The 13,464-nt window shown below is 39.2% G+C and overlaps 1 protein-coding gene across 1 annotated transcript in view; it reads left to right on the top strand.

Annotated features, from left to right (window-relative positions):
- CEP70 (centrosomal protein 70) overlaps positions 1-13,464 on the top strand; it is a 66,817-nt gene that overhangs the window by 40,194 nt on the left and 13,159 nt on the right. Inside the window, exon 10 of the mRNA XM_052641970.1 lies at positions 11,096-11,201. Within this exon, the coding sequence (XP_052497930.1) occupies positions 11,096-11,201 (106 nt within the window). The remainder of the gene's footprint in view (positions 1-11,095; positions 11,202-13,464) is intronic.

Raw genomic sequence — 13,464 nt, forward strand, 5'->3', positions numbered from 1 at the left:
ACCACTTCTCTTTTATGACTTTGAAAAGCACATACAGGAATTTCAGCAAATTGGTCCTCAAATAGTGATAGTATTTTCTGAAAATTAGCTATGTCTACTCTTTGATTCAAGGGAATGAGACTTGAAGTAGTGTGGTGAGCATGGGGATGAAATATTTTAAAAATGATATGAGTTAATATATGCATTAGATGTATTAAATCAGTTCTATTAGCCTATGTTGATTCAGTTTTCAGTGATAGCTATATTTTCTTTATGGTAACACATGCCGCAGTGAAAGGCAAGTATTCTGGCCTTCCAGGAATTACATACTGAGTTAAGATAGTAGGGAAGGAAAACTAAAAAAGAGAAATGGAAGGTTCAGAAAGGTTCAATTAATATTTTTTCCCTTCCTGCTATTGCTTAACATTTTATGTACTTATAGTACCTCTTCCTATCTGTTTGGCATTCTAGATACTGAAATTACAGTGGTAAACCAAAAAGAAAGGTTCCTGTTCTCATGAATCTTATGTAAAGGGCAATGAAAAAATAAGACAGTTTTGATATAGTACAGGTGAAAATGTGTTAGTCACTCATTTGTGTCCAACTCTTTGCGACCCCATGAACTATAGCCCACCAGGCTCCTCTGTCCATGGGGGTTTTCCAGGCAAGAGTGCTGGAGTGGGTAGCCATTCCCTTCTCCAGGGGATCTTCCTGACCCAGGGATTGAACCCAGGTCTCCTGTATTGCAGGCAGATTCTTTACCATCTGAGCCAACAGGGGAGCCCCTATAGTGTAAAATGGTGTGAGAGTTGCTATTGTACAAGTTTGGACAAGAGGTGGTGGTGACATGGTCAAAGGTGGCAGGAGTGGAGGTAGTAAGAAGTATTTGGAATATTGGAGGTAGAACTTGGTGATCAGACTTGATGATGAATTGAGGATGGATTAGGGGTATAGGCAGTTGAGGGGGAAAAGATTAAGACTCAAAGGGATACAAAAATAAACTTAATCAGGACTAATTTTTAGTCCTGAATAACGAAGTAGTTGTTGGAACATTAACTGAGATAGGAAAATTGGTTAAGGAGCAGCTGAAAAGAGGAATATATAAGGTGGACAAAAAGTCAGAGGAGAAAGTGCAGAGGAGGAAAACTTCACAGTCCTCTTAGGGTCTCTGGCTGGGCCTAAAAATTAAACTGACAAAGACAGATTAACATGAAAAAAGTATAAATTTATTTAAGTTTTACCTGACCTGAGAAGAAATGAAGACTTGAAGCAACAGTTAGTTCAGTTCAGTTCAGTTGCTCAGTGGTGTCCGACTCTTTGCGACCCCATGAATCGCAGCACGCCAGGCTTCCCTGTTCATCACCATCTCCCGGAGTTCACTGAGACTCACATCCATCAAGTCCGTGATGCCATCCAGCCATCTCATCCTCTGTCGTCCCCTTCTCCTTCTGCCCCCAATCCCTCCCGGCATCAGTCTTTTCCAATGAGTCAACTCTTCCTATGAGGTGGCCAAAGTACTGGAGCTTCAGCTTTAGCATCATTCCTTCCAAAGAAATCCCAGGGTTGATCTCCTTCAGAATGGACTGGTTGGATCTCCTTGCAGTCCCAGGGACTCTCAAGAGTCTTCTCCAACACCACAGTTCAAAAGCATCAATTCTTCGGCACTCAGCCTTCTTCACAGTCCAACTCTCACACCCATACATGACCACAGGAAAAACCATAGCCTTGGCTAGACGGACCTTAGTCGGCCAAGTAATGTCTCTGCTTTTGAATATGCTATCTAGGTTGGTCATAACTCTTTTTGCAAGGAGTAAGCGTCTTTTAATTTCATGGCTGCAGTCACCATCCCCAGTGATTTTGGAGCCCAAAAAAATAAAGCCTGACACTGTTTCCCCATCTATTTCCCATGAAGTGATGGGACGGGATGCCATGATCTTAGTTTTCTGAATATTGAGCCTTAAGCCAACTTTTTCGCTCTCCTCTTTCACTTTCGTCAAGAGGCTTTTTAGCTCCTCTTCACTTTCTGCCATAAGGGTGGTGTCATCTGCATATCTGAGGTTATTGATATTTCTCCTGGCAATCTTGATTCCAGCTTGTGTTTCTTCCATTCCAGCGTTTCTCGATGTACTCTGCATGTAAGTTAAATAAGCAGGGTGACAATATACAGCCTTGACGTACTCCTTTTCCTACTTGGAACCAGTCTGTTGTTCCATGTCCAGTTCTAACTGTTGCTTCCTGACCTGCATACAGATTTCTCAAGAGGCAGGTTAGGTGGTCTGGTATTCCCATCTCTTTCAGAATTTTCCACAGTTTATTGTGATCCACACAGTCAAAGGCTTTTGCATAGTCAATAAAGCAGAAATAGATGTTTTTCTGGAACTCTCTTGCTTTATCCATGATCCAGCAGATATTGGCAATTTGATCTCTGGTTCCTCTGCCTTTTCTAAAACCAGCTTGAACATCAGGGAGTTCACGGTTCACATATTGCTGAAGCCTGGCTTGGAGAATTTTGAGCATTACTTTACTAGCATGTGAGATGAGTGCAATTGTGCGGTAGTTTGAGCATTCTTTGGCATTGCCTTTCTTTGGAATTGGAATGAAAATTGACCTTTTCCAGTCCTGTGGCCACTGCTGAGTTTTCCAAATTTGCTGGCATATTGAGTGCAGCACTTTCACAGCATCATCTTTCAGGATTTGAAACAGCTCCACTGGAATTCCATCACCTCCACTATCTTTGTTTGTAGTGATGCTTTCTAAGGCCCACTTGACTTCACATTCCAAGATGTCTGGCTCTAGATTAGTGATCACATCATCATGATTAACTGGGTCGTGAAGATCTGTTTTGTACAGTTCTTCTGTGTATTCTTGCCACCTCTTCTTATTATCTTCTGCTTCTGTTAGGTCCATACCATTTCTGTCCTTTATTGAGCCCATCTTTGCATGAAATGTTCCCTTGGTATCTCTAATTTTCTTGAAGAGATCTCTAGTCTTTCCCGTTCTGTTGTTTTCCTCTATTTGTTTGCATTGATCGCTGAAGAAGGCTTTCCTATCTCTTCTTGCTATTCTTTGGAACTCTGCATTTAGATGCTTATATCTTTCCTTTTCTCTTTTGCTTTTCGCCTTTCTTTTCACAGCTATTTATAAGGCCTCCCCAGACAGCTAATTTGCTTTTTTGCATTTCTTTTCCGATGGTCTTGATCCCTATCTCTGTACAATGTCATGAACCTCATTCCATAGTTCATCAGGCACTCTGTCTGTCAGATCTAGGCCCTTCAATCTATTTCTCACTTCCACTGGATAGTCATAAGGGATTTGATTTAGGTCATACCTGAATGGTCTAGCGCTTTTCCCTACTTTCTTCAGTTTCAGTCTGAATTTGGTAATAAGGAGTTCATGATCTGAGCCACAGTCAGCTCCTGGTCTTGTTTTTGTTGACTGTATAGAGCTTCTCCATCTTTGGCTGCAGAGAATATAATCAATCTGATTTCAGTGTTGACCATCTGGTGATGTCCATGTGTAGTCTTCTCTTGTGTTGTTGGAAGAGGGTGTTTGCTACGACCAGTGCATTTTCTTGGCAAAACTCTATTAGTCTTTGCCCTGCTTCATTCCGCATTCCAAGGCCGAATTTGCCTGTTACTCCAGGTGTTTCGTGACTTCCTACTTTTGCATTCCAGTCCCCTATAATGAAAAGGACATCTTTTTTGGGTGTTAGTTCTAAAAGGTCTTGTAGGTCTTCATAGAACCATTCAACTTCAGCTTCTTCAGCGTTACTGGTTGGGGCATAGACTTGGATAACTGTGATATTGAATGGTTTGCCTTGGAGACAGAGATCATTCTGTCGTTTTTGAGATTGCATCCAAGTACTGCATTTCGGACTCTTTTGTTGACCATGATGGCTACTCCATTTCTTCTGAGGGATTCCTGCCCACAGAAGTAGATATAATGGTCATCTGAGTTAAATTCACCCATTTCAGTCCATTTTAGTTCGCTGATTCCTAGAATGCCGACGTTCACCCTTGCCATCTCTTGTTTGACCACTTCCAATTTGCCTTGATTCATGGACCTGACATTCCAGGTTCCTATGCAATATTGCTCTTTACAGCATCGGACCTTGCTTCTATCACCAGTCACATCCACAGCTGGGTATTGTTTTTGCTTTGGCTCCATCCCTTCATTCTTTCTGGAGTTATTTCTCCACTGATCTCCAGTAGCATATTGGGCACCTAATGACCTGGGGAGTTCCTCTTTAGGTATCCTATCATTTTGTCTTTTCATACTGTTCATGGGGTTCTCAAGGCAAGAATTCTGAAGTGGTTTGCCATTCCCTTCTCCAGTGGACCACGCTCTGTCAGGCCTCTCCACCATGACCAGCCTTGTCTAACTCAATGAAGAAACAGTTAATCCTGAGCATTTTAAAACTAGGTTTGATGAAGAGTGAGTAGAAAGTTGGAAAATGTAATAATACAAAAGGGTGTAACCTGAGGGTAATAAACTGGGGAAAGTTTGGATTTCCCTGCTTCAGAGACAAAGGGTACAAGGAGGGCAGGTTGTTACCCTCCTTGAGGGTACCCTCTCATGAGGATCTCTTGGTCTGCTTCAGGGAAAAGGGGGGAGGTCAGAGAGTTCTTCCTGTATGTATCAATTCTCAAGTTTCTTCTGTTTAAAACATTTCTTATGTCAAAATGACACGTTTTGTTTTTGTTTTGGCCACACCATGTTGCTTTTGGGGTCTCAGTTCTCTGACCAGGGATTGAACCTGGGGCAAGGCAGTGAAAGCCTGGAATCCACTAGGCCACTAGGAACTCCCTTAAAAGGGCATATTTTGGAATGGCATGTCCTGATCCCCTTCACTGGACTTTTATTGACTTCAGTGTATCAGTGAACATACATACACACATAAATGCTTATACATATATCCATCGAGATACCTAGTCATTCCTCATTATTTGCAGATTGCATATTTGTGAATTTGCCTACCTACTGTAATTAGTTTTTAATCTTCAAATAAGTAGTGGTGGCACTTGCACAGTTACTCATGGACATGCCCAGTATACACATTTTCAGCTATTGAACAAGGTGATACTCTGCCCACATTTCCGCTTTCATGATGTAAACAGTCATTGTTTCTGTTGTCACATGCCGCTTGTAGTTTTCCATTCTTTGCTTTTGATTGGTAATTTCTCCAAGATGGTCCCAAGCATGGTGTTGAAGTACAATCTAGTGCTCTATTCACAAGAAGGCTGTGATGTACCGTACAGAGAATATATATATGTTAGAGAAACTTCATTTAGGCATAAGTTATGGTGCTGTTAGCTATGAGTCCAATATTAAACAACAATATTAAAAAAGATGTCTTTTTAATGTCTTTAAACATTAACACACATAAATCAAGGTTACATATTGATCAGTTGAGGAAAATGTGACCAGAGAGGCATGCAGACACCTGATCCTGTATTTCCCCTAGGAGCAGTGGTTCAGTCCTCACTAATTCAGTGTATGCAGTAACTTTATTGAATATAATTGCCATGAATAATGAGAATTTACTGTGTATATATTTTTTGTTGTTCATTTGTGCTGTGATTTTGAGAGTGATTTTTCACTATTAGACTTTAAAATTGTGATTTAGAACCAATCCTAGCTATATTTTTCTGTTGAATTTTAAAGAAATGATTTGTGTTTTTAGAAATTTATATTTGGAATTTAAACTTCTATAGTATCTAGATGTGAAACAGAATTAAGAATGTTAGATAACTTGCCCATATTGCACAGGTGGCATGTGGAAGAACTTTGAAAGACATCAGACCACACCTAAGCATTTGGACTCTCAAGCTCACACTAATAGTAATTAAAACCAAACAAAAACCCAATGAAAAAAACTTTTTAAATGTAAAACTTCAAATTTTTATTTTTTGCAGGGGCAGAGGTAGAATTTTTTTCAAAGAACTACTGATGTTAAGGAAATAATTAGAAATAAAAATCTGTCAACCCAGTGAATATTCTCCACATGTGTAGGGAAAAAAAGAAACAGTTTTATATAACAGTTGGGATAAATACTGAGCCAGACTGCTATGTGCATTAGAGGCAGTATGCTAAAGAGACTGCAAAGACAAAAGGAAATCTCACCTTTTAATTATATCTTGTGACAAGGGGAAAGTTACAACTTAGAGCCAAGATCCTAGGCTAAGCTCCAATAGGGAAAAGGAGACAAGGCACCCTCTTCCTTGATGTCCTTATTTCAAAGAGATGGTTCTAAGGCTTCCAAGACACTGCTAATTTTAAGCAGGAGGCTTATTTAAATTTTAACAGAATCTACATACTTAGAAAGGATTTACAGCTACAGGTTTTCTAAAGGAAATGCTACAAGAAAAGGAGGGGAAAGTCTCTTTCCCTTTTATAACCAGAGAAAATTAAATTTTTTCTTTAGATCTGTGTTTACTTCTCAACTAATCAATCTTCAATATCAAATGATATTAATTTAACATACAAAAGTTTGTTTGAGCTAGTATTATAAGTAAGTTGGTTATGAAGTTCTGTTGCTAGGAAGTAATCAAATAGATCTGCCAGTGCAAGATAGCCAAAGGTACTACACTAATTCTATTTAATTTTTTCAGTGTTATTTATATTTTGTTAGAAGAAAATAAAATCAGAATCTTATCACCCATGTGTTGAGCTGGCAGAAGGTGAGGTGGTCAGTTAGAATAAGCCAAGCCAATTAATCATCAAGGCTTTATTCAGTTACTTCAATAATATAAACAAGAGGCCAAAGAGAAAAGGGTTGGCTTCTCAGTATCCCATTTTCCCCCATGAAATGGCATTCAGCAAGTGACATGGTGCACAGATGACTCCTGTGGCTTCATAGGCTAGGGAAAGGGCAGGATATGGAAACATACCTGAGTCAAAGTGAAAAAAGTGTTTCATTTAGGGCTCCCCATCCATCTCCCAAACAGAATTCCAGCATGAGAGTCACCATGAAATTATGAAAAGGCTTCAGCAGACACGGTTAAAAGCTATAAAGTGTCTGCACATGGAAACTTAGGGGGATGGCTATCGAAAACAGGAGATAACAGTGTTTTTAAGTTGGAAGGGCAGTTTCTGGATTTCCCAGACTCCACAGAGAAACATAGCTATTGCTGCTGGCTATGTGGAATGAGTATCTGCTAAGTATGTGAAGAATTCCTTAGCCATTTTAGGGGATTTTTATGGCCTTCAGTTTCTGCTCACCACTGGAGACTACAAAACAATCCTGGAATATTTCTGAGTGCAGCATAGTCTGCTTAAACACAGATTTCTAAAACACCAATTAAGTCAAATGCAATTGGAAAATAAGGGAATAATTAGATTAACATAGTAGTTACATTGTTTTCATGTGATTTTTTTCCCCCATGGTAAAAGGAGAATAGTATAGACTTTGAAAAGGGGAAAGCTTTGCTAGTAGGTAGGCACCTGCCCTTTCAGCTCTGTTTTAAGAAAATTTAAAATGAGAACCTGTACCCAAGGCTCCCTCCCTGACCCCCAGCATTAGACAGACTGGAGGCTGAAGGCAAGTTGTACTTCTTTCCCCACCTGTTTTAACCTTGGCTTCTTTGGCCAGGAGCGCACCTTCCATCTTCGTAGTCTTGGCACCCTCAAGCCAACATTTCTGTTCTGTTGGCTATGGATTTTGTAATACTGGAGACAGCCTCAAGACATACTTGAGCTGTTTAACTTATCTTGAGGCACCAAGTATTATTTTTTGTTAGTTGTCTAGTTACATAGTTGCATCAGTTTTTAAATACTCTGATTTCTAACACTTTTCTCCTGACCGCTGTTATTTTCACATGTGTGGTTTTGCTGTATACAAAGGTTTTCAGAAGTATTATGCTATGGCAGATATTTACTGTGAGACTAGCTGAACCAAAGGTCAGTTTCCCATAAGTTCCTAGATTTTACTAATCTTTAACTTCTATAAATATAGAAAAACAGTGGGATTAAATACATTAATACATGTGAAGTGCTTTGAAGAGTACCTTCAGAGGGAAGGTTCTCAATAAATACTAATTATTATCACCACCAGGCTCCCAAATATGTTGTCATTGTTATTAAATTAAGGGTATCTCTTAATTTACCTAGTTAATTAAATCACATTTCATTTCCCAGAGTGACTGTAGCTAGTACATTCAATGACATGTTTAGGTTACTGTCCTGGCAGCTAAAATGTTGGATATCCATAATATAATGTTAATCACACTTGTAAACAGTTTGTTGAGAAGTTAAACTTTTTCACCTGAATGCAAGGTTAATATGTAAATTCAGATATGTCCGCTTACTTGTAGTCCTCCTAGAGAGCTGTTGGCTTTTCTATGTTACTTTTGTTTCTTAGACACTATGCTTTTGGCACTGCTTTTAGGCAAAACTGTCAAGTATATTAATAGGGTAAATAGATGAAAAGTCAAATGGAAACTATACAAAAAAGATCTTAATGATCTGGATAACCACGGTGGTGTGATTACTCACCTACAGCCAAACATCCTGAAGTGTGAAGTCAAGTGGGCCTTAGGAAGCATTACTACGAACAAAGGAAGTAGAGGTGATGGAATTCCAGCTGAGTTATTTCAAATCTTAAAAGATGATGCCGTTAAAGTGTTGCACTCAATATGCCAGCAAATTTGGAAAACTCAGCAGTGGCCACAGGACTGGAAAAGGTCAGTTTTCATTCCAATCCCAAAGAAGGGCAATGCCAAAGAATGTTCAAACTACTGCACAACTGTGCTCATTTCACATGCTAGCAAGATAATACTCAAAATCCTTCAAGCTAGGCTTGAACAGTATGTGAACTGAGAACTTCCAGATGTACAAGCTGGATTTAGATAAGACAGAGGAACTGGAGATCAAATTGCCAACATCTGTTGGATCATTGTAAAAGCAGAAGAGTTCCAGAAAAACATCTACTTCTGCTTTATTGACTACACCAAAGCCTTTGACTGTGCAGATCACAATAAACTGTGGAAAATTCTTAAAGAGATAGGAATACACCTTACCTGCCTCTGGAGAAACCTATAGGCAGGTCAAGAAACAACAGAACTGGACATGGAACAGACTGGTTCCAAATTGGGAAAGGAATATGTCAGGGCTGTATATTGTCACCCTGCTTATATAACTTATATGCAGAGTACATCATGTGAAATGCTGGACTGGATGAAGCTAAAGCTGGAATCAGGATTGTTGGGAGAAATATCAATAACCTCAGGTATGCAGATGACACTACCCTAATGACAGAAAGTGAAGAGGAACTTAAGAACCTCTTGATGAAGGTGACAGAGGAGAGTGAAAAAGCTGGCTTAAAACCCAGCATTAAAAACATGAAGATCATGGCATCTGGTCCCATCACTCCATGGCAAATAGATGGAGGAGAAATGGAAACAGTGACAGATTTTATTTTCTTGGGCTCCAAAATCACTACCAGTGGTGACTTCAACCATGAAATTAAGATGCTTGTTCCTTGGAAGAAAAGCTATGACCAACCTAGACAGTGTATTAAAAGGCAGAGACATCACTTTGCTGACAAAGGTCTGTCTAGTCAAAGCTGTGCTTTTTCCAATAGTCATGTATGGATGTGAGAGTTGGACCATAACGAAGGCTAAATGCCAAAAAATTGATGCTTTTGAACTGTGGTGCTGGAGGAGACTTTTGAGAGTCCCTTGGACTGCAAGGAGATCCAACCAGTCAATCTTAAAGGAAATCAGTCCTGAATATTTATTGGAAGGACTGATGCTGAAGCTGAAGCTCCAGTACTTTGGCCACCTGACATGAAGAGCCGACTCATTAGAAAAGACCCTGATGCTGGGAAAGATTGAAGGCAGGAGGAGAAGGGGACAGCAGAAGATGAGATGGTAGGATGGCATCACTGATTCAGTGGACATGAGTATGAGCAAGCTCCAGGAGCTTGTGAAGGACAGGGAAGCGTGGCATGCTTCAGTTCATGGGGTCACAAAGAATCAGACACAGCTGAGCAAGTGAACAACAAAACAAGTGAAAAATAGATTGGGAAGTCTTTGTGTCTACTAGAGGAAAGAGGTTGACTTTTATCTAGAGTTAATTCTGTTTATTTTGTTTCGGATATATGTCCTCCAGAGAGCACAGAAAAACAGTTGAATGACTATCAAGGGGAATACATGTGAGTGGAGGAGATAATTGTAGTGTGGTAATAAGAGATGACGTTAAGAAAGGAGTCAGGAGGAATATTAGATTAGGACTGACAGCATGAAGTTCAAATGCTAACACATGGAGATTATATTTAGTTTACAAAGCAAAAACAGTGGGAAAGCTATTGTTTTTTAGTAGGAAAATATTTTACGAACAGCAAGTCAAGCTTATGAATGAATGAGTCATGGAATCAGTTTAATGGGTCACGGTTCCACAGGAAACTGATAAGCATACTCAGATTTAAGATGTTTAATTTGAAGTGGGTTTAATAAGAGACTTTTTTCTAAGGCAGGTGGTGGGGGAGAAATGTCTACGACACCTGACTTTTAGAGCTATTTGAGTATCTCTAAGTGGATACATATGTTTTTAGATTTTTGGACGGAGACTCTCCCCTAGAGTTCTGGTGGCCACCTGGAACAATGGTCTCTGAGTTTTCATGCCCTCTTGATTAGCAGGTTTCACTGTTGTCTTCTCTTTGGCACCAGTGGAATATGAAGGAAGGAACAAGCTGTCCAGTTGTTGCTGTTGCAGTGCCCAAACTGTTTGCCCTGCCACTGTTTATTGATACCCTTACAACATCAAACTTGGAGCACCTTGGAAGTTGTTTTCATCCTTTATTGTAGTTCTTTCCTATTCTGTTCTTTGTAAGTGTTGGGGAATGGTTATAACTTTTCTTAATCAGTCTGATTCCTTTTGTTTTCAGGGATTCCTACTACGTTGTGTCTATTGAGAGGGTCTTCTCATTTTCTAGTGACAATATGGCTTAAATTAAAAATGTATATATGATTATATGCATGTGTATGCATGCACATACACATATGTAAAATGACAGAGTTAACGGGAGGGCAGCTGGATCATTGGCTCGTTTTGTCATCTTAATCCATCCACTGTTTAGTAAAGCGTATGTATCATCTTGGTTTTTTTTCCCCCTTAGATTACAGAATATTATCAGTCAAAAAAAGGCTGAGTCCAAAGAGGGAAAAGATGAGCCCAGCAAAGATAACCAGCAGCAGGCTCTGATTGACCAGAGATACTTCCAGGTATTGCTAACAAAAAGACTGGTGTTTATAGTGAACCTTGGTTAAGAATCACAGTATAATAAATTATCAGTAAGGAATACATGTATCCTTTATTTGCGTGTGCTTAGCGTGTTTTGTCTTACCATGACATACCTAATTGCTAGAAATTGGTACCTTGACTTGGAATTGTCCCTTGAAAAGAGACTTTGGCCCAGTTCAGAGTAAGGCAGTAAAAACCTGGCAAGATTTTAATAGATACCATAATCCTTTTCTTTACTCTCCCTGCTTAAGCCATTTCTCTTGTTTCCTTTTCTATCTTTCTGTTTTTGCTGTTGTTGATACTATTACTATATAAGTAAATCTACTTCTTAAGGTATACTTTTTAAAAATTTGTATGTTTTGTCCACCTGAAACTTAATTTTCTTTGTGGTTTAATATAGCGATCTAACCTTGCTTGATGTATAGACTATTATTGAGCAACTGAGCAGTTAAGACTGGTAGTTTACTGACTGAGCTGGGCCTGCATTCATATTTTATTGGGCCCGCATTCATATTTTATTGGGCCCTTAAAGGTTTTTTTAAAACTTTGAATTAATTACTAATTTTTTTAATTAAGAGATTTTAAGTCCTTATTTCTAGTTTCTCTTAAAAAGTCAAAGGATCTGGCAACAAATTCCTACATAGTGGTTACCAGTGCAGAATTAGGCCTTGCCCCTGTCATGCATGGCCATGTGTTAGCCACAGTACCATGCCATCCTTGCTTCACTTATTTGTGCTCGTCCTTGGCTTCTATAGGCATTTGAGTTTGCAGTTTCTTGTAGACCATTCTTTCTCTACTTGATTGAAATTGAAATGTTTATCCTCTACAACATTCCCTCAGATGCATAGATTTATTTCTGGACTCTGTAGTGTCTCATTTCTATACTAATTTCTGTAGTTTTATAGTTGGCCTTGATACCTTTTGGGGTATTCTTTTAAATTTTTTTTTTGGATATATTTTTAGCACATTTGTTCTATATGAACAATGTCAACTCAAAAACAGATCCCACTGAGATGAGCTGAGACTGAATTAACTTTTTAGATTAATATTTGGAAAAATAACACATTTATAGTTTTGAATTATCTCACTCAGAAATGTCTCTAATTTTATTTGGGTCTTCCTTTGTACCTTTTAATATAAAGTTTTGTGTCTTTTTAAGTTTTAGCTCTTGCATATTTTTTGTTCTGTTTCCTAGGTTATCTAGTTATCTTATAACTTTTATTGCTGTTGTTACTTGGGCCCCTTTTTCCATTACATTTTTAATTGATTGTTGCTGGTTCTTTGTACATCTCTCTGTTGATATTATGTCCAGGCACCTTTGTGAAAACTGTGGGGTTTTTTTGTAGTATAATTGTTTCACAATGTTGTGTTGGGTTCTGCTGTACAATGAAAGGAATCAGCTATATATATACATACATCCCTTTCCTCTTGGACCTCCCTCCTACCACCACCACCCCCAGCCGCCACCCCACCCATCTAGGTAATCACAGAACACCAAGCTGAGAAAACATGGCAAAATGTTAACAGTTATTGAATCTCGGTTTATATGGGTATTTGTGGCTGGGCCACAGGGTGTCCACATATTTGGTCAAACATTATTCTGGATTCGTCTGAGAATACTTATGAGTGAGAGGAGAAAATCTTTTTTCTCTATTCCTGTTAATAAGGACCACCACAAGTGGTTTGCTTAAACTGTCAAAGCCAGTAATATACCTTCACTGTCATGCCTCAGGGGTATATCAGTTCTCCATGTTATATACCTCAGGGTGTGTCGGCCCCTATGTTATAATTTAGTTCACAGGGATCTTGGTCACTTTTCCTTTCTATAAGATACTACACTGGCCCATTACATTGATGACAATATGCTGATTAGACCTACTGAGCAAATTATTGGTATTTGCATGTTAAAGGATGGGAAATAAATCTAACAAAAATGCAGGGACCTTCTACCGTAGTGAAACTTCTAGGACTCAAGTGGTGTGGGCATGTCAAAATACCTCGTGTCTAAGGTAAACGATAAGTTGTTCCTTGGGCCCCTCTAACAACCAAAGCTGTGGTACAGAACCCAGTGGTTCTCTTTGCATTTTGGAGGTAGCATATTCCTCCTGTGATGTGTTCCTCCCACCCCATTTACTGAGTGATCTGAAAAGGTTCTTGTTTTGAGTGTGGCTCAGAACAAGAGAAGGCTCTGCATTGGTCCAGGCTGCTGTGCAAGCTGCTCTGCCATTTGGGCCACAGGAGCCT

This window comes from Budorcas taxicolor, chromosome 1, assembly GCF_023091745.1.
Source record: "Budorcas taxicolor isolate Tak-1 chromosome 1, Takin1.1, whole genome shotgun sequence".
NCBI lineage: Eukaryota > Metazoa > Chordata > Mammalia > Artiodactyla > Bovidae > Budorcas > Budorcas taxicolor.